This window comes from Seriola dumerili, unplaced genomic scaffold (assembly GCF_002260705.1).
Source record: "Seriola dumerili isolate Sdu_G_001 unplaced genomic scaffold, Sdu_1.0 BDQW01000110.1, whole genome shotgun sequence".
Classification (NCBI taxonomy): domain Eukaryota; kingdom Metazoa; phylum Chordata; class Actinopteri; order Carangiformes; family Carangidae; genus Seriola; species Seriola dumerili.
In genome coordinates, this window is record NW_019174365.1 from 1,780,428 (window position 1) to 1,801,580 (window position 21,153).

The 21,153-nt window shown below is 41.4% G+C and overlaps 1 protein-coding gene across 1 annotated transcript in view; it reads right to left on the reverse strand.

The window, feature by feature from the left end:
• The window catches only part of adgrb2 (adhesion G protein-coupled receptor B2), a 209,161-nt gene that overhangs the window by 63,929 nt on the left and 124,079 nt on the right, over positions 1-21,153 (reverse strand). The window contains exons 8-15 of the mRNA XM_022746950.1: positions 19,904-20,010; positions 18,598-18,792; positions 18,067-18,135; positions 17,513-17,621; positions 16,965-17,111; positions 12,187-12,274; positions 11,180-11,282; positions 6,392-6,435 (exon numbers count right to left, since the gene is read on the reverse strand). Of these exons, the coding sequence (XP_022602671.1) occupies positions 6,392-6,435; positions 11,180-11,282; positions 12,187-12,274; positions 16,965-17,111; positions 17,513-17,621; positions 18,067-18,135; positions 18,598-18,792; positions 19,904-20,010 (862 nt within the window). The remainder of the gene's footprint in view (positions 1-6,391; positions 6,436-11,179; positions 11,283-12,186; positions 12,275-16,964; positions 17,112-17,512; positions 17,622-18,066; positions 18,136-18,597; positions 18,793-19,903; positions 20,011-21,153) is intronic.

Here is a 21,153-nt window from a genome sequence, read left to right on the forward strand (position 1 = left end):
ACACGCTGCCTTCTCAGCCCACTTCCAGCAACACAAAAGCAAAGAGGATAGTGTGCAAGTCAACAAGATAATCATAAGGCAAATTCTCCACTTGACTTTAGGTTACATACCCTATATACGATCTTGTAAGAGTATTTCCAGTTCAGGAGATTTTAACACAGCAGCACAAATGACCTAAAATAGATTGTAAGGGGTTGTAGATGTTACTTACCAAGTGGCTCTTTAACGCTACAGGTCCAGGGGTGAAAACTCAGTCTATTCCAACCGTCAGCAGAAAACAAGTCTTCTTCTTCACGACTTCTATTCTAAACTTCAAATACTAGTCACGACAACTTCATCCCCATCTAACACTTGGCCCTGGGGAAACAACATCAGTTCTAAAGGCTGTCCCTGGCCATACAGTAAGACACAGTGCTCCATTCTACCCCCACTGGTCACATGATGATGCAATCAGTAAGAATAATGAATGAAGTAAAAATAAAAAATAAATACTAACCTCAAAATCAACAGTCCCAACTGGCTTTACATTACCCCGTCAGCCAAACTAAAAAGTAAAACTAAGTGCAAGTAGCCCACACTCATCCATGAAGTCCAGTAGGAGAAAGAAATCATAGCTGAAGTTCAGACTTTAAATGGTACATACTTCTGAGAACTGATTTCTGAGAACTGATGAACATGTTACAGCCACTTAAAGCCATCAGAGGCATCCTAAAGCCGACTGTCCTCAACCAGAAGCCATACGTAATGCACTGAGAATCGAAGCCTCCATGTTAACACGCTCTCTAAGGACTGTTGTAATAGCAGGGGAAATGAGCTAAGAGCCCGTCCACCGTTTGTAACGCCCAATGGAGACAGAGCCCACATAAGCCCTACTGGCCGACTCCCTCTTGCCGCGTTGACTCGCTCTTTGACACGGTCTTGATCCCTTCTGCTCTGTCAGATGGAAAAGTGGAGCAAGCCCTATCAGCCCTACATCCCCCCTCCTCCTGGTGGCCACGCTGTTAAGAGTGTTAGTGTGAGTGTGTGTGTTTCTGTGTTAAGTGGTATGCCTGGCGAAGACAAAGAAATATGCAAAAGTGATAAATTAATACAAGTCATTTCAGATGGACAGATAAAAAATGAGTAAACCTACTTTTTTTTCACAGTTTCACAACAAAAAAATGTCAAAATTTACATTTTAGCGCATCTGTTACTGTTGCTCAGTTTTAAAAGCACACTGCCTCGTGGATAGCTCGTATAATGTAATTTTGATGTGTGATGAGTATATGTATCTATATAATCAGATACATGCTGTGAAATGTTGGGCTATTAGCTGTAAACATATGGAAGGCTATTCTAAGTCTGAACTATCTGCTGTCTCCTCAAGGACAACACTGTTTATTTGGCAATAGTTTAATTCTATTATTACTATCCATCCATCCATTTTCTATACCTATTCATCCTGCTCAAGGTTGCGGTGGGCTGAAGCCTCCTAGACTGCACTCGGCAAGAGTCGGGTCACACTACAACACATGCAGACACAAACACATTTATTAATCGGTAAATTAGATTGACCCTCTTGCTGTGAGGTGACTGTGGTAACCTGAGCCACTGCGCCAGACTCTATTTATACTATAAATTAAAATGTGTACATGCTGAGCGCGGCCTGGCACTAGATATTAAAGCTCAAAAATCACTGCTGGTAATATTCAGTATATATATAAAAATAACCATCAAGACATTTATCTTTTTTTTACTTTAGATGCATTACCTGTTAATGGGAAACTGAATTTCACATTTCAAAGTCTACAGGCTTTGAAGAGCAACTGCATGTGTATATATGATTTAGGTGTTGGTTGGGTGTGAAGACTACAAGTATGAAAATGAAAAACATCTGCGGCTTTGGAGTTAGGAAGAAGTGAGTTTATCAGCCAGCTCCTCATCTCTGGTTGAGGCTAACAGCTCGAGGCTACATTAGTTGCAACTTGCATAACACACCAGACACTTCCACTGAACTGTCAGAGGTCGAGTTGCATTGTGGGTAATGTAGGTGCTAGGTTTTGACAAGAAAGAAGATTGCATGGAATAAAAAGAAAATACAATATCTCTTGTTCGGCTGCATCAGTTTTGATACTTGTCTGTCCATTGTAAGTCAGACAATGTTATAAAAGTGTGATGTTGAATCAGTGCAGCACTGTTTTACTACAAGACATCCTAAAACAAGGGAGTGGAGTGTTAGGTATCCAAGAGGGATAAACAACACACAAATTTATTTATCCATTCAGGAGATTAATAGATGGCGTATGAAGGGCCTTAACAGTGCCAATATGGAAATTAAAAAAGTGTCACACTTGGCTGAGGTCAGAACTTGCTGCTATGCCTTTTTGTAGAAAATAAATGTGATTACATTTTGGCCAGATTTGTGTCCAGCTAGTTTTTTGGCAGCGTGAGGATTATGCCTTTGACTTTTTACTTCATTTAAAGTTGAGACCTGTCTGTGCCAACGCTGATAGCGGTGCCAGATCAGTCTGAGCCCAAAGCAAGCCTCAATCTACCGTGTCAGATTGAGGATGTTAGAGCTACTTGTGCTGCACACCAGGCCATTATAACTCTTTGGGGGTGGGCAGGGTGTGGGGGCAGGGTGGGGTGCCTGGGTCTTTAACCGCTGATCCCCGATCAAGTGGAAGACCACTGGGGATTAGAAATAGGATTAAGTGACCCACAGCTCTTCACGAGTTGACTGTCATCCATCCATCTAAAGTGTATATTACATTTATCTCTAACTACTGGGTCATATTTTTAAGCACGCTTTAAAAGGAGATTGCTTAGTCCCCCATCTATGATGCATAGTTATTCCAGCTTTTTCATTTGTATGCGAGTATGTTACTTCTCTGCTTATTAGAAATGGAATGTGAAATGTATGAGTGATGCATAAATCCATGTTTGAGTAGTATAATGTATATTTTAGATGCCAGCAAAAAGGCAGATTGTTCTGATTGAAAAGCAGCCACTACACTATAGAATCTGTGCAGTACATCTGGGAGTGGCACATATACACTCTAATGGAGAAACAGTAATCTGTAATTCACCAGACATAAAATAAGTGCTTCACGGTTCAGTGCGTGTGTGTGTGTATATATGTCAGTGGTGGTTCAGGCAGATATCCCATACGGAGGCGTATTGAGGGTCAAAGCACAGAGATGCCAAAGGCAAGGTCAGCAACTATGTACTTTAGTAAAGAGAAGCTGAACACCCATCATCATCTCCCATGGAGGAGATGGAGAAAGAGAGAGAGACAGCTAGTGAAGGATGGCAGCAAATGAGAGAGAGAGATAGAGTTTGGTGAAAGAACCCAACAACAACATGAAAATTGTCTATTCATGTTTCATCTGGGTGCTCTGCATACCTCCGAACATAATTAGAAAAATTTGTCCATTTTAACCGTAAATAGCCTCCTTTGCTTCCACTAACCTGAGCACCCATTTTCGAACCCCCTTAAAACTTTTATGAGAGCTAAACATAACAGTATCTATTTGAGCCAGCGAGGCAAATGAAAACAGGTTGAGAGTAGGTTGAGGAGACAGGCACATGGGGGAAGACAGGGAGGGATAGCGAGCACTACGAATTGGGTGGGCAGATGGTGCCGACATATGGGCCTGTTAGGGGCAAAATAAATAAATAAACACTCACACATAAATACTGAGATGAACTGTGAGTGCCACAAACTGTTGGCCAACTTAGCCAGCTGAGAGAGAGCACAACTAGGAGAGAGATACCACTGAAATTGCTCGCAGATTTGTAAATAGACCACCACTGCTGAAAAGCATGCGCAGACACTATTGTGATGGGGATGATAATAGGCTTTAGAGATGTGAGTCTTACTCTTCAAGTCGTTATCCATGTGTGCATTCTAACAATTCAGAGGGAAAAGATACACATACAGTAAAATGATCTGTTTTTTTATACGGATGCATCTGTGTGCACTAAATATAGTCTCCATACAACGGTTAGAGAGCAGCAAAGTTATTTTCCCATCTCTGAGCTGAACATCTTTTCTTCTGCTGTCTGGTTCAGCGGCTGCCGTGTCTGCCCTCCCTCCGCATTGCTATCTATACATTCTCCACCTCTCGTCTGCCTTCCGCTCATCCTCAAAGCCCGTGGCTCAGTTAGAGAGACGGCCAGGTTTCGAGAGGTGATATCCTCCAGCAAACAAACGGCTGCTTTGTACAACATGTTCTCTGTCCGCATCACCTGCGCGCTCCCACCCAGCTCCAGTTCTCCAAGATCCAAATGGAGGAGAACTGAAGGACCAACACTGTACGGGCTGTGTACATATTCCTGTTATACTTGGTCCCCTGTGTAGGTGTCTGTCCTTGTATATGTGTATGTACTCTACATGACGCACAGATGTTTGTGTGCATGTACATAAATTCCACATGTGATCATCAGATTATGTATTTTTTTTTTTTAAACAGTTGGCTGGGCTTCACAGCCTCACACCTTTTCCTGACATCATCTGTGCACCAAAAAGAGCATGTTGTGATCACTCACAGCTGTTTACACTGAGAGCAGGAATAGTAATAGTGACAGTATTAAGAGAGACAAATCTTAAGGCAGCTCTGGGGATTAAAATTGGAGCATGCTTGTGTTGTTGGCGTTAGCCTGCTACATGAAATCAAAAGAATTCTGATTGCATGTTAAACTGAATGTGGTTATTTCTAAATTTGACATATGTTTTGGTCACTGTGTTGTGTGCGCCCATCTGTGTGTGTCTGCAAACATATTTCCTAATCCCTGGCGAACAGATTTGGATGTTTTCCACTTTCCTCCCAGTTTGAGTATATTTGGTTGATAGACAGTGCCGGCACCTTGCCACTTTATATTCTGTTTGGCTCCCTGCCCTTGTAATGTCTGTGAATTTAATTTGATTGCAGCTGTAATCTGCCGGCTACTTAATTGACTCTGCATAGCTTGTGTCCCTCCTACCTTGATGGAGAAGGGTAGTTTGATAAGTTACAATGGGTTATCTGTTCCCTGTGAACCCGCACTCCTACATTGTATGGTTTGGTCTCTGGAGGGTCCTCCTCAAGAACCGGGTGAACTAATGTGATCTCGAGGGGAAAGCTGAGCTAACCAGAGTTTTGCTGTCATCTGTCTTGTTGTCACAGCAGACAGGGAGGTATGCCATGATGGCCCCCCTGATAAATTCAATTCTTATTAAAGCCATTTGCTCTGACAAAGCATCATCTGTCAAATGTGTCTGCTAAAAGCTTTTTTGGAGCTTTTAATGGTATCACAGGGTCTTCATCACCAGATGAATTTGAGTCTGTTGTCATGGAACCGTGCATGACTGAACTGTCAAACACAACTTTACAGCCAATGTGAACATGAGGTCCTGAAAGTGTTTAGAAAGTTGGAACTTCACTGCTGATGGAGACCATGGGAAGAGGCAAATGGCAAGACCTTGAGTGGGGCTGGGCAATTAACCATAATAAACAAAAAAGTAATCATTCATTAATCGCAAGTTAAAAGTTTGAAATAATCATGATATTGATTTGAAGTCATATCGCCAAGCCCTAACCTTGAGTGGAGATTAGTCGTTTTAGTGTCTTAAACCTAAACATGGCAACCACCCACCCTGACTTCCTACCCATGAAGAGCTGTCACACTTATTCAGTTGCAATATATTTCCTCCAAAATAAATAGCATATAACAGTATTTTGTAGGAGATGGGTTGCATTTGTTCAGCTGGCATAGGCTGAAGATACAGGCCATTAAAAGTAGTTCACAGTAGTGAAAGTGCAATGAGACCATGACCTAGATCCGGTCCTTGATTTAATGGTTCTGAACGCGTTTGAGTTTGTTATTGACAAAAAAGAGTAATCACGATGTAGGTTAATGGTTATAATTGTGTGATCAATTGTGCTGGTTTACATTATGTAGTTCAGTAGGTGGTCCGCTATACAGAGCAAAGAACGTCAAAGAGCCAGTGGCCTATATAGACAAACAAGAGAAAACCCATTAACTATAAGGCTTCAGGTCATTGATGACACAAAAATGGATCATTCAGGTTTGAACATACAGTATGTCCACAGTGGAATACAGGAGTGAAGAAAGGAACAACCTGCACCACTGAGCTGAGTGACGTTACTTTTGAACGTTTAGAAACACAGAGAGAATGGTGATTGTTCTCATAGACTAATTTAATTAACACTAACAAAAGGAACTTCATTAGGCTGTTTTCAGTTCATTAATAAAATGAATCTGACTGGGCACGAGCACAAACAAGATCTGCATCTTTACACACACACACACACACAGACACACACAAACACACACACACACACACACACATTACTGCACATACACACTCACATGGACACAAGTATCAGAATTATTCAGAGAAACTTACGGGTTGCCATAGTCCCAGACAACGCACTGAGGATCTGATGTACCCTGCAAGATACGGGGGGAGGGGGGGAAAGAGAAGATAAGCTGTTATTGCCAGTCGAAAGGAGTGAGTGAGAGGGGGAGGCAGAAAGGAGACAGAATAGCTCATTGCCAGAGGAGAGAGAGTGATGCTGCATGGGCGATGGAGAGAGGTAAACAGACAATGAAAGAGAAGGATTGAGACAGACAGTGGGAGGGAGAGATGGAGAAAGAGTCATTGTCAGAGGATAGAGCAGCAAATAGATGCTGCTGCTGCAGAAAGAGAGAAAGTGTGTGAGACAAAAAAAAAAAAGAAAAAAAAAAAAAGAAAAAAAAAAAAAGAAAAAAAAGAAAAGCTATTTCATGGACAATAATACAGAGCAAGTTGGGGTCATAAACATCCTGTTCTTTACTTAAATCCAACCACAGTGGACAGTTGTAAAGTAAAAAGTAAACAACTATGAAGCACTAAAATGTATTTAAGTATAACAAGTACTCATTGGGAAGAACTAGCCCTTTCAAAGTGTGTAAAGTCTCACCAAAGTCACATAAAGAGCTTAATAAACTCAGCTACTTCCCTTATCTCTAAACATCCTCATACGTGTTCAAGGAATTGATTAAAAACATGTTAAAAACCACATTAAAAAAAGCCATGTAATCCCTCAAAAACAGCTAAACGCTGGTGATTTCAACTCAGTCTTAATTCATTGACCCGCTGAAGCCACAAGCCAGTCACTGGGGGTCGACTGGCAGGTGAATCATCTGGTAATCAAAGCTCAGCGATGCGTAGTGGCAAAGGAAGACTTGCCATGACTCAATTGGTGAATCAATTGCAGGATCGATATCTTTAACTGACTCATCACAACTTGTTCCAGTGGTGATCTTTAAGGATCTCGCCTGTGCCCCTTCACCCTGTATACGTCATTTGGCCAGAATTAGATTGGAATTGGTTTTAAGTTTTTTTCTTTTTGTGGGTTCCCGATCTGGGTCAAAGATTCTTTTCCTTACATTCATTTGTAGATCAAAAGAATTGAAAGACTCAAGCTGGTGCCTTTGAGCTCAGAATGACAAACCTACCAATACATGTTCTGAGTCTTCTAGAGTAAGTGTGATCAGGCTTTTTGTTATCTGCTCACATTCTTCTACTGGGCTGATGCAGAGGAGTCTTTTGGTCCTTCCTCACTCCTACATTAAGCACTTTGCCTTTGAGCTCCCCCTTATGGTAAAGGGGATTATAGCAGTAATTCCGCAGCCATGCTGCTGTGTCCAGTACAAAAAGGATGATGTCCACTATAAGAAGACTCTCTTCGGCCTGAGGAAGATTTAAAGGAATTACCTCCTCTTGACTGAAGAGCAAAGGGAATGTTTTCTGAATATCAACAGAGTTTTAAGTGAGCGAAAAGGGAGAGAAGGAGGAGATCCACATTCAAGTCTGCACTATGAGGATTTATTTCTCTCTAGGCAAGGTCACCTCATCCTTCCCTGAACAGTTCATAACTGATCTCCCATGAATCAATGAATCCAGGGTGTCTCTGCATGGCTGGAATCGAGAGGACGGGATGATGCAAGGTTTATACACACAGGATCAGAGGCTAGCTGACACAGATTGATGGATGACAGCGCTTTGTTCTGCCTCACATGCAGAACACTGTTACTGACATTAGCTGTCCCCGGGCATGCATTAGTGTGGTGTGCTCTGTTAGCATTCAGCTATCAATCAGCGGGCATCATGCCCAACTGTATGCTACAGCAGGAGTGACATCCGTGTATTCCCACAATGTCTGCCTCCTCTTTAGTGCCGATACGTTGCATAATGACAGCGTCTGCTCGACTGATGCCTCTCAAAGGGAGCAACGTGTGTCTTATTCTAACAGCTGCATTTATGGACGATAATAATGGCGTCTAGTGTAACAGCTCTGTCTTCTCTCTCTCTTAAATGGAACTGCCAGTTTCTACAAGGTATTCACAAGCACATGGAGTAGTGGCTGTGAATCATATGAAACGAGCTACTGTAACAGAAGAAGACTGCACTGGTTCAGGGAGTCTTAAAAGACCTACACTTCATATCACAAATTATAGATTTCGAAAATGAAATGGAGCAACCTGGATGATGCTTTTTGATTGATCAAAGTAAACGAGATTGCAGTGAAGCTACCAGAAAGGCTTATGGGTGATGTTTGTAAAAGCTAACCAGAGCTGCCTTTTATTATCAAAAGGGCTAGATGAAGGAGGGGGGGTGGGGGGGGTGGGTACTTGGCATTTGGTCTACTGATCTACACAGGCCCTCCTGCTTCTTACTCCCCATTGAAAGCACACACACATACACACATGCACACAATTTGACACCAGGGAAATACATGGGGGTCTGACTGGAGCAGATGTCTTCTCAGTGAAGACATGACCACGCGCAGAGAGCCCACTTTCTTGCCTCCTCTGGTGCTCGTCTGCCGCAGCAGCTCAGCATTTTCTAAAGACGTTCAAGCCAAGCGGGGCAATGACGAACATCTAGTAGTTTTAACACTTCATTTGAAGTGTGCATGTACCTTGTTGTCTGTCAGTACTGGTAATTACTTTCAAGAAACCTCATTAAACTAGTTTAACTTTCTTTTTTGCAGTACAAAATGAAAATTATTTTTAAAGGAATAGTTCTACATTTTTGGGAAATACAATAATATATATCTGTATATTGAATATTGAATATGAAACTGGTTAGCTGCTGGTTAGCTTAGTTCAGCATAGAGGTTGAAAGCAGGGGAAAAGGGTTACAGTAGCTAGCTGGCTCTGTTCAACGGTGGCCTTTATAGGTGCTGTGTAAGGTAAGGGGATTTTCTTACATTTTGACAGTCAGGCTGGACAGAGTGTTCTCCCCCTGTGTCCAGTCGCTATGCTTAGCTCAGCTAACCCGCTGCTGGCTATAATTTCATTCTTTAGGAACAGAGATTGACTGTCTTCTGGTTTAACTCTTGGCAAGGATGCTAATGTTGGCCTTTGAGTGCAATATTACAAACACAAAAGGCTTTGGTTATAAAATACATGTGTTTTGTTTTATTTTGCTCTTATGAGCTGCTTAAACCCATATTAATGTCAAGTAGCAATTATGTATATGTGTGTCTATGACTAAGATCATGAGTACCAGTTACCAGATTTCAAATGAAATGATTATGCTAATCACTTGTGCCTTCAGCAGGAATGCAATTTCTGGTGTATGACTAAGTGTAGTTCGAATTAATTTGCTACATCACTCAACTCAACAAAACCATATTCCTCTTGGTGGTAGATAGACTGCGGTTCAACTTTTTCCCTGGACCTGAGCCTGCATTATAAACTCAAGGAAAGGAATTTTAAGGAAAGACACCATTCAGTTGCTTTATGGGAAATGCTTGATCATTTCTTGGTCTCTGCTGCATTGATTTTCATTATCCTTATGTCTTGTGAAGCCCAAAATGTATAAAAATGAGTGTAACTGTAAGTAGTTGGAGTACCCCTATAAGCAAGAGAAGAATGGCCTCACCATCACTGGTCAAGGGAATGCATACAGTATGTGCATCTGCCCTCCACAGTCTGTCCTAGCCCTGTGCTGCACTGTGTGCCAGGGAAGCGTCTGTCCTCAGCGGGAGCCTCCGGTTAGTAGTACAGAGCAGCATGCTGGGATCAGCATTAAGACATCATCCTCTAAACAGAGGGTGTGCAACCTGCAGTACCTCTGCTTTGCCAAAAGCGTTAAAAAGCAGAATAATAGGAAGATAAAAGATAGAGGCATATAAAAGAAAAGCCATAATTATGTAATGAATCAAGGGTTTAAGGCAGAGAGATGGAGTGGTGGGGGACGGAGAATTGAATACAAAGTCTTTTTAATGAAACACTGTGCAATAATTTTGACCCTCAGGTCCTGGTTGACACAGCAAGAGACCGATTTTATCGGAAGATTTTAGTATAGGTGTGTGTGTGTATGTGTGTGTGTGTATGTGTATGTGTGTGTATGGGTTTGTGCTGTCTGGAGAGAACCATTAAATATTCAACATTATTTTCAAAACTGTGACCACCTTTACACAGAAGAATGGCTAATGAAACCCACATCTTATTGAGGTCGTGAAGAGTGCCTCTCATTAAACTTGCACATCGTCCTTTCCACTGAAGACACCCCACGAGTCGTTTATAATAACACACTCCTCTGTAATATAAACTGAATAGGCACCAGGAGACACTGCGATATAAGGAAGTCAAAAAGGTCTGCGTTTATTCAAGCAATTCACCAAACGCTATGGTGCTTTATAGCATGCAGCACTTTCTCTTTCATCTGAACTCAGAAAACATGGGTCAGCAGGGAGAGGAGGAATCCTTTAAAGCCTTAAACAAATTTATTTTCATGGCCACGGCTTGTTCAATATATGGGTGTATGATAAAAAATGCAAAGACTTGCATTGGAAAGTGCTTCATATGGAATTATTTAGATTTTTGTTGCATGTAAAACTTTAATATTAATGGGAAAATAAAATGATTTTTGTGATGGTTAGAAGTTACTTTGAATGAATCTCCACAGTGGTTGAGAAAGTTTAGATGATTAAAAATGAGAGAGTGATATTCCACATTCCCTAATACACTATGTTTGAAATGATCCAGACCTTGAAGTCTTGTAACATGTTCAGTGATCAATAGCAGATACCTAGCTGTATTGGACAGTTGCCAGTGTTTTGCATAAAAATCACACACACATGAAAACAGTGTGGTTCTCATAGCAGGGGGAAAGAAAAAAGATTTTTTTTTAACTTACATTCAAAAGCGGTGACAGCTCCACAACCACCATGGGCTCGCTGGGTTGCGGTTCTGGTCGTACTGTCACTGTCAAGATCTTGGAGTTGATCACTGCAGGGGGACTAGAAAGATACAAACACACACAAGAGAATGGTGTTTTCAGAGATTTGAACTGCACATTCAACCTTGGTTTAAATTGTCTGAGTTTGAAGAATTACAAAAAAAAAAAGGAAAAAATACACCCATACAAACTCAGAAACAGGCATACACACCCAGTTATCTCCCTTGCTTTTGAGGGTTTTTGAGTGTGTCTGCAGAAATAAATAAATACATAAATAAATAACCATATAAATAAAAAGCTGATGAGAGAGGGAGAAAGCTAAAGAGAGCGCCTGAGTAAAAACAGAACACTGGACCTATTAGCATTCAGCAGAGCTACAGGGAGAAAAGGGTTTTAACAGATCCAGCTCTTCCACAACCAAGAGCACTGACCTGAATAAAAGGGCCCAGGGCCAGCACACACACCATATCACAGTGGCCTTTTGACAACCTCCTGATTTCTCCTGTCTTCAATTTTTTTTTTTTCAAGTTCTGTGTAAGTTTCAGGACCCATTAAGCCCACACCCATCCCAGGTCCACTGTACACTTCCAAAAATACATTGATAATGAAAAACAAAGGGAGAAGCATCTAGGGAAATGTACTTTATAGGAAATGAAATACATTTGTCTGATAACTAAACAGAAGCAAGGGAAGGAGGGAGGCAAGAGAAACGTTATAAGAGAGAAGACAGATGGAGAATTTGAGGTTGGAATTAGATAGAGAGAGGAAGCGACAGAAGAAAGGGAACAGAAATAGAAAGGTAGTGAGAATGGAAACAAAAAAACAAACAAAATAAAAGTGATTACACGGGAGATGAAAGTTGTCTGAAAGAGTGTTTAAATAGAGATGCAGAAAGGTAGTGAAGAGAAAAGGATGATATACAAATAAAGAATAATTAGACACTGGATGACATGAGAGGTACTCACTTTGGCATAGGTAAGATGACGCCCAACGTCCGGTACAGGATGGCTCCAATGACATAGTACATTGTAGACTCTGAGTCTGTCTCTGTCTCTGAAACACAGACAAGTTTACAACTCATCAGCCCAAATAGATGACATGGTTTTCCTTCAAAATCACCTTTAAAATCAAATCTGTAACTTTGTCCATCTGTTTATTTTGTATATTTGCTTTATCCTGTGCATAGGTACGAGATGCTGGAAAAAAAAAAGTTTCCTCTACGTATGAAATACTAAGCCACCATTGCCATTTTTACCTAAAAGACAAAGAGTAGGTTTTATTAATTCCTGTGCAGGGTAGATAGGTCATACAGTAATTAGTATATACTGTGAGGAAGAAATCAATATTTTAAACACAGCTAAGTAAAGTCGTATGTAAGTGACTAGTAACTAGATACAAAACATCTATTAGTTGGTGAGGCAAACAAGCGCAGACTTCACCTGTCTCATCAACCTGCAATTCCAGCTCAATTTACATTTACTCTTAAGCTGTCGCTGACAAATGCTCCGCTCACTACATCAAAATGAGAGAAGTTAGTAAATTCCAGCGCATTCCTGAAGCGTATGACAGCTACATATTCCACACTCCAACTAATTATGCTTCTGAGTTGAAAATGTAGTACTAATTCAGGTGAAAGATCCTGGTGTCACACTTTGTGTGGGTGCAGACACTATTTGAGTCAATTTGTTTGCCTTTTAGTAGCTAGTAACTCAACTATTGCTCAGCTAGACCTAATACAGCAGCCTCCTTTCTAAAAGCATCACTCAAAGGGGTAATTAACTTGATGAAAATGGAGCCAAAGTCAAGTCAAAGTGTTCCAGTCCTCTTTACACAATGCCCGTCACTCTTTCCCCTTGTTTCAAATCCCCTTTCTTTCCTTCCTTCTCCTCAGTGCTCTCATCCTCCTCTGTTGTTGTTACTATTCTCCAACCCACTTTTCAACTTCTCCATCCTCTTTCAACACTTCTTTTTCTTTTACAAGCGCTTGCCTTCCATCTCTCCCTTCAGGGTTCTTTTGACAAGAAAAGCAGGGGCTCCCAAGGAGACATAGTGTCCCCCTGTAAATGTCACTTTGTCTCAAGTGAGGGAGGCGGAAGGAAGCAGAGAGGAAAAGTAAGAGGGAAAGAGTTCATGTTGAGAGATGCCACTCCCTCCTTTGCCCTTTTAGGCTGAGAGAAGCGATGGAAGAGCATTGGCAGAAAGAGTGGGGGAGGAAGAGACAGAGGGGGGTTGATGGTATCAGACGCACTGGGTGACTCATCCAAAATCTGTCTGCGCTGTTGCCTAAGAGGTAATACTCAGAAAGAGAGATAGCTATGCGAGACAGACGTGGCGAGAAAGAGGAACAGACAAAAAGATCTCGACAGTGGGGGAAGAAAAAGCAATTGTGAGACTGTGAGGAGGCAAAAAAACAGATCAAAGTCGTGAGTGTGATGGATCCTAATTGGACAGTGTCTGCAAAGGCATGCAAATGAGAAAGTCAGTGTATTGTGGGTAAACGGTAAATCAGTGTGTGTGAGGGGGCGGCACTCCTACGCTCCTGTATGATTAATACCATGAAAAACACTTAGTCACAAAACTCCAATTTCCCATGACTTTTCGTCACTCTCTCCCTGCTGAACATTGAAGTGATTGGTGGTCAGCTGCAATCCAGCAAAATGGCAACCCACCAGTCACCAGCTGTGAACTTTAATATGTCATTTGTCAGCAAAAGATATGCTTGGAGTTGCTGCTAAGCCGTAATTTATGGTTTTAATCAAAGATCAAAAGCTCCATCCAAACAGCTCCATGTGAGTTACTCTTGTCCTTCGTTCCAAGCTTCTTTCTTCTGCACTTCTGCTTTTACTTCACAACTTTTGAACACAGCACAGACAAGTCTAAGATGTAAAACTACTGTAGAATAGCATTTTCTTTGAGCTAAATGAACAGAAACACAGGATAAAATACTCAAGCTTACAAATATGAATTGATGGCAATGCTAAATACTTATACTGCATATACTTAAATACTATAACTCAACACTAAAACAATTCTGTTTCATCTAATTTGGCTAATTCTAAACCCTTCAAGCTGTTGAATAATTTGACAAATTGAGAAATATGAATATTTGCTCTCCAACAATATCTCCATCAATAGTGCTTGCAGATCTGTGCTTTAAGTGTGGAGCTAGAACTAGGAGGCAGTTAGCTTAGCTTAGCTAAACAGGAAGCAGGGGTAAATGGTTTTGTCAAAGGTTCATACACTTCCCAACATCCCTGAAGCTACTAATTGTATCTATTGTAGAAACGGAAATGTAAAAATGATGAGTTGTGGTTTTACAGGGACTGCTTTTGTACACATTAATGATTTGTTATATGTGCTAACGGCCGTATCTTCCAGGCTAGCTGGTCGGCTAGCTCCCCCGCCCTCCAGTTTTTATGCTAAGCTATGCTATCCGTCTCCTGGTTATAGCTCCGTACGTAACACACAGACATAAAGGTGGCATCAATTTTCTCATTACACTCTCCTCAAGAGAGCCAATAAATGTGCTATTTCCTAAAATGTCAAACTGTTCTTATTAAAGACAAATAACTTTTGTTTTAGCAATTATCAACCAAAGTTAGATTTGTGTTGACAAATTGAACCTCAACATAGTTAAACTTCAAATCAGGAAGCCAGTCTTTCACATATTACTAGACAGCAGAGCTCATGTGGTTTGTGTTCTTACTTGACTAATACTCTAAAGTTAATGATGCATAACCATGTGCATGTACAAGCAATGGTGTAGGTGAAATATGAAGTCATTGCTGGCTTGTAAGCTGTGTTTGGATCTAGGTGTGTGCATGGCTGTGAGACAGAGTATGCTGTCTGTGTGTGTGTGTGTGTGTGTGTGTGTGTGAGAGAGAAAGAGAGAGACAGCGGAGGGAGAGAGGGACTTTGTCAACTCGAAAATCGGTGAAGAACAGTCCCAGTCTCTGCCCAGTGAAGCGATTCATGAACCTATAAATTGGCTGTGTGTATGTGCGCCTGTGTGCACACATGCACACACAAAGGTGCCAATGGACCTTTATGAGCATGTTTAAGCTGTCCATCTGAGATAGGCTTTCATTACGGGGTAAATGAACCAAACAAACTGATAGCAATCAACTGAAGACCTCAACTCATGGACTGCCAATGGGAAGAGGCAGAGTTCCCACAGGGGCAAGGAGTACTAATAATGTCCTATCTCATATGGCTTGGATGAAACAGTTTGCCAAATAGCATATGCTAAAAATGGCAATGGCATGTCCTGAATATCATATGTGAAAACGGCTGTGTAAATGTGATGCAGACGGTCACTTTCATTTCACAGCAAGCACAGCCAGAGATAAAACATTCACCACTGCAATATATGAGGATAAAAAAATGGACATGGGTGGAAATGAGCATAAAAAGCAGTAAAATAAAAGAGAGAATAATGGAGAATAAGAAAAAGGAAAACATTGCTAGCATTAAATAAGCTAGCTAACACCCCCGTCTCTAGTTGCAGCCTAAAATTCATCCTTTGAGATATGTGAATGTTCTGTTCCATAAAATGTGGGAAAACAACTCAAAGGCAATTCATAAAGAGATTCTGTTACACAAAGGGAAGGTGAATGGTTAGATGGTAGAATAAGCAAATTACATTGCACATAATAAAGAGACAGAGTGAGTGAGTTGAGGTGAGGCGCCCTCAGGTTGATGTACAGGATGTCTTGAATGCCAGTCAGAGAGATTCAGTGTCATCCCTGCTAGTGAGAGGTCAGAGACAGCTCCGCTCCCTCGGCCTGCAGCCTCTCTGAACTTTAATTTGGGGAGGGTATGGGGTGCCAGACAGGAAGTCTGCCAGTGTAATTTCCTGCGAGATGTGACCTTTGGCTTCGTTGGTAGTGGATCGCATCTGCCACAGTAATTCCCTTATCTAATATAAACCACTTTTTCCCCCCTGTCTCTTTTAAGTTCCTTTGTTTCCCCTCTACAACTTTTGCTCCTGTGCTTCCTGATACCTTCTTTCTCTTTATATTCGCCTCCATGATTTCCTTTTGTTGCGCTTGGACAATCGCTTTGCTCATTTCTTGGCTTCACTTGAAACCACGTGGAAAGAAATCAAAGCAGTTAAGACTAACAGCAGTTAACTTTCTCGTGCTGTTAAAAGCAAAGAGACATCTTTCAAAATTGTATGAGGACTTCATGCTCTCAAGGGGATGTAACAGACTTCTTCACACATGAAAGACCTGCATCTTCTTGAGAAGCCCTCCAGGGCCTCTTTACAGTCCAAATCCTTCTCAGCATTATCCTCCGATGTCCTTGGGAAGCCTTCCATGAGACACATCTCTAAGTGCGTGAACTCACACTGGGATAACTCTTCATGGCCAGCCGTCCGACCTTGGCTGAAGTGTTGAGTGGGGTGATAACAGGTCGAACTATGTCTAAGAATAAGCTACAACAGATCTGAATCATGGTGATGAGCTCAGAGCTCAAAACTGACTGAAGACAGACTGCTAGTGCTACTGTTTACCACCCGTTTAAGTCTTTTTCAGTGATGACCTCAGTCTTTTGACACGGGAGTACCTGCTCCCAGGTCTAGTTGATGATCGTTTCTATAAAACCCCTGAAACAAATACAACTAATCTTATGTTTACTGTATGTACATGGGCTGGACCTGACCTTCCAATACAATAAGTAGTGCAGATTCATACAAACAAACAAACCCTGGGTGGGTGGATATCTGTCTTAGTTCTCCTACCTTCAGTGGGGACGGTGAAGACCTCTTTAGGGATGTACAGCTTGTCCTCAGCTGTTCTGGCCCAGTCCTTCATCCCTCTCCGGCCCTTCATGGGGAAGTTGATATCACTGGAAACTGCAGACACCGGCTCTCGTTGGATGGTTATCACTGGACAAGGAAGAGATACCAAAATCACTTGAAAGTCACTGCAGCACAAAATTGGGACCAGAACAAAGAACACCGGCTAAGGATAAGATAGATGAGGTGAGCCAAAGACAGTGAAAGTAGAAGTACAAAAATGCTCCCCTCTTAAAAAGTCTCTGAGTCATGCTTAGTGTTAAAAGTCATGAATGAGGAAAGACAACGATTGACAAAGTTACACTGGATAAATTGTTGTGTTTGGTTCAATTTGACTGAGGAGAGAAAAATATTTTAAAAAAGCACACCCAAACTCAGATTTTTAGTTTCTAAAATATCTAAGTAAGTGAATGTCTTTAAATATTGGTGTTGGCGTGAAATAATCTGCCTCCATCAGACCTTGTCACGTGGCAGCATTGCGTGACACTTACTGAGGTTGTTCGTAACCACTAGAAAACTCTGAAAAGGCTTCTGGGCTTCTCCGATGAGGTGAATGAAATCCTCTAATATCCTCATCAGCAAAGCAGCACCGGGAGCGACCTGTGGACAGGAGGAGGGGGATGAAAAGCAGAGATGAGCATTGATCTTGATGTCATCATAATTATAATCCATGGCCAACTTTTTCGATGAGACATGTCTCACCCATTGAAACATTTTTATTCATTTCATTATCTAGACCAGTGATTGTGTTCCAGGGCGGTAAATTGCTACCACGTGGGATATAATATCATACTCGGCTGCTTGTTTATTGTGTCCAGATGGCAGGTAGCACACCTCAGCTCAAGGGCATCAAGCCGGGTCACACACAAAAAAAACACACAAATGTGCAAAGACACATACACATACCTAGTATAATTAACAGGTAGGCAGCATGTTTAGTAAAAAGGTGTGTTTTTATGACTCTAATAATGAAAAGTTAATGTGGGATGAGCAGACACTCGCAGCGCTTAACCACACACACACACACACACAAAGAAGATTTTACCTGGTGAGCGTCCTCCCACTTCTCTAGATTTTCCATGTCCAACATGTGACTGACTATCTGGAAGAATTTCTAGACACAAAATGAAGTAGCAGTTAACAGCAGAACCATCACACGGCATCATTAGGTATTTGTCCCCTGTGGTGTGTCTACCCTGAACCCACCATATACTGCAGCAGCTCTGCAGTTCATTCTCTGTGAGGTCTAGTACAGTAGTATTCAGTACATAAGCATATTGTGGAACATTAAATCACGTCTGTCAACTGACTCTCTGAGACAGGAGCATTTTGCTGAGAAATACACTGCTAAAAAAAATCCCCTTTGAGCCTGTAGAAACTGTGCAGCTGTAGTTCATTGTTATGCACACTCTCTATGGTAGAAAGTGGAGCTTCTACATGGAATTCATTTGGAGGTCTATCTGTGTGTGTGTGTGTGTGTGTGTGTGTGTGTGTGTGTGTGAGGCTGTGTTTATGACAACATCACTTTGTGCTGTTTGTGACTTGAGAGGGCTCAGGGAGAAGACTTGGTGCCTACCTGCACGTCGTCGGGAGCTGGGATGTAGGTTGCTCTTTTGAAGGTGTCCGTCACATTTCGCAAGATCTCCGTGGAAAAGAGAAGGTCGCCACTGTAGTAGCTCCTCCTCTGCAAGAGCTCCAGGAGACTCCTTACGATCTGAGACATGCCCTCCCCAGCCAGGGTCCTCTGACCCTTCGCGAGATGCTCTCGTAACTGCAGCGCGTAGAGAGAGACAGAAAAATGAGGAAAGCTGAGGGTTTCACCACCACCCGGCACAAAAAAGAAGAAAGATTAAACGCACGTCCGTCTGTGCTTAATTCAAAATGTAGCCGGTAAAAAATGTCAGAAACAGCGAGACCAAACAAACCAAAAATCATGTCTTTTCCAAAATAATCATAGAAATGTTTTGGATGGGAGCTGAGGGGGATGTTCTAAGACAGTGGTATATATATACGTATGTACAGTACATGATTGGATTTTTTTTTTTTTTTTTGTGCTTGTGCTTAAAATAGGCGAGCAAAAAACGGGCCTAGCAGCACTCTCGGGCAGAAATTGGTTTCTCATCACTTCAGAGAAAGCGATACAGAGAGCAAGACTCTGTGTGTGTGTGTGTGTGTGTGTGTGTGTGTGTGTGTGTGCGTGTGTGTGTGTGTGTGAAATGCAGAGAGAGGGGGAAGAAAGAGGGAGAGAGAGAGAGAGAGAGAGAGAGAGAGAGAGAGAGAGCCTGGAAGAAGAGAAGATAACAGCAATCACAGAAAATTAATTATTGACTCCTGGTGTTAATGAAAGGTTGGAACAGAAGCTAACAGAGCAATCAGCTCTGTCACGCACAATCCCTGACCCCCATCTCCTTCCACCATCATCGAGGAGATGGAAAAGGTTGAAGTTCACAGAGCAGGAAAACAGTCTGGCTGATGAACACATTCATTAGCTATGTTCATTAATTGATAAGTGTGAGCGCAGAGCTCTGTAAAAGCTAATTAGAGATATCGGCAAGCTTTGAGTAAAGAGACTCCTCTATTTTGAGTAAACTTTTTTTTTTTTTTTAAAAGAGAGTTGAACAGAGGTGCATGATGGGTGAAAAAAGGGGAAAACTGAGGCAGGACTTCTTGAATACAGGTAGAACCTACACATTCTCATAAACTCACTAATGAGTCAGACAAGTTTGATGAAGGTGAGTCAGAGGGTGATGCTGCAGCTAACTGCCTCAAATGATGTAACCTGTTTTAAACCTGTTTAAATTTTCTTCTTGCTGGATGGAAAATGTAATTTGTGGGAAGAGTTTCTGGGTTTGGGAGCACTTGTCGGTTAAAAGGGAACTTACAGATAAATGTAAATATCTATATTCAAGTGAGACGCATCTGGCGAAGCTCGGAGGACCCCAGAAAGCAACTCCATTATTGTCCAGCATGCAACGACGACTAGCAGATCCTGGAGGAAATGAGAGAGAGAGAAAAAAAAACATAATATGGAATTAAGCAAATTCAGAAATGAAATCTGCCCAAGGACCCATCATTATCCACAGTAATACTGGTGTCTATTCTGATATACAGCACAACATTACATTCTACATGATGCAGAGACATGGATCAGGATCTGTGGAGAAAGATGTTCACACTTCCTAAAAATCTTGTTTGAATTCTGAATTCCATTTATCATAAAGTCTGGGTAAAACACAGGGAGTCTGCCCAATGAATTTTAATAGATACAGGGAAAACAATTTGCAAAAGTATAACAGTGGCACAAAGGTCAAGTTTGTTATTTTCTTGGAGTAAAATAGTGTATCATTGTTACAACCACCAAATATTTCATTTGTAGGAGTTGTATAGTGTTTAATGCCTGCTGGCAGGTAGGAGATAAACCACGGCCAAAGTACTTTCCGAAGACAAAACTGCATCCTCTACCCGAATAAATATGTACTTGCTAAAACTCTGACTCTGCCTTTTTAGGAGTAATAGATTAGCATAAATAAACTGTAAAGTTTACATGTTAATTCAATTTGATCCATTGACTTAGCTCAAATGTAATGTTCAAGAGACAGTGGTTCTAAAAGTGAGGTTCCCAAAAAGGGGAATAATTTATTTTTACTATAATAACATGGGTTTTGTAATAAAACAACTAAAAGTAAAGATCTTATCAGATGGGGGACCCTAGGAAAAAGATTATCAAATGGGGATCCGTGGTCTAATTTGTGTGAGTTTAGGGGTCCTTGGTGTGAAAAAGTTTGAGAACCACTGTTTTAAGATATAATGTTTTACTGGCAAGCTACCTAATTCAGACAGGCATATTTTGATGTCGGAGCCAATGCCATAGTTTGAAAGATGTAGGAACACACTTTAGCTCTGGGCTTAAATAATAAAGAAGACGTGTCTAGAAAAAAAAAAAAAAAAATCAAGGTTTGTTCTTTCTTCACCTTTTGGAAGTTAAAAGAAAAACTCTGGCAGCCCGCTGTTTGAGAAACTCTGCGGTTTAGATTAACGGCACTGCGAGAAGTGACACACAAATAAGGTTTGACTGCATTCAAAGGGGACATGTCTGCTGGGCTAATTAAGAGAGGATGCTGGGTAATACATG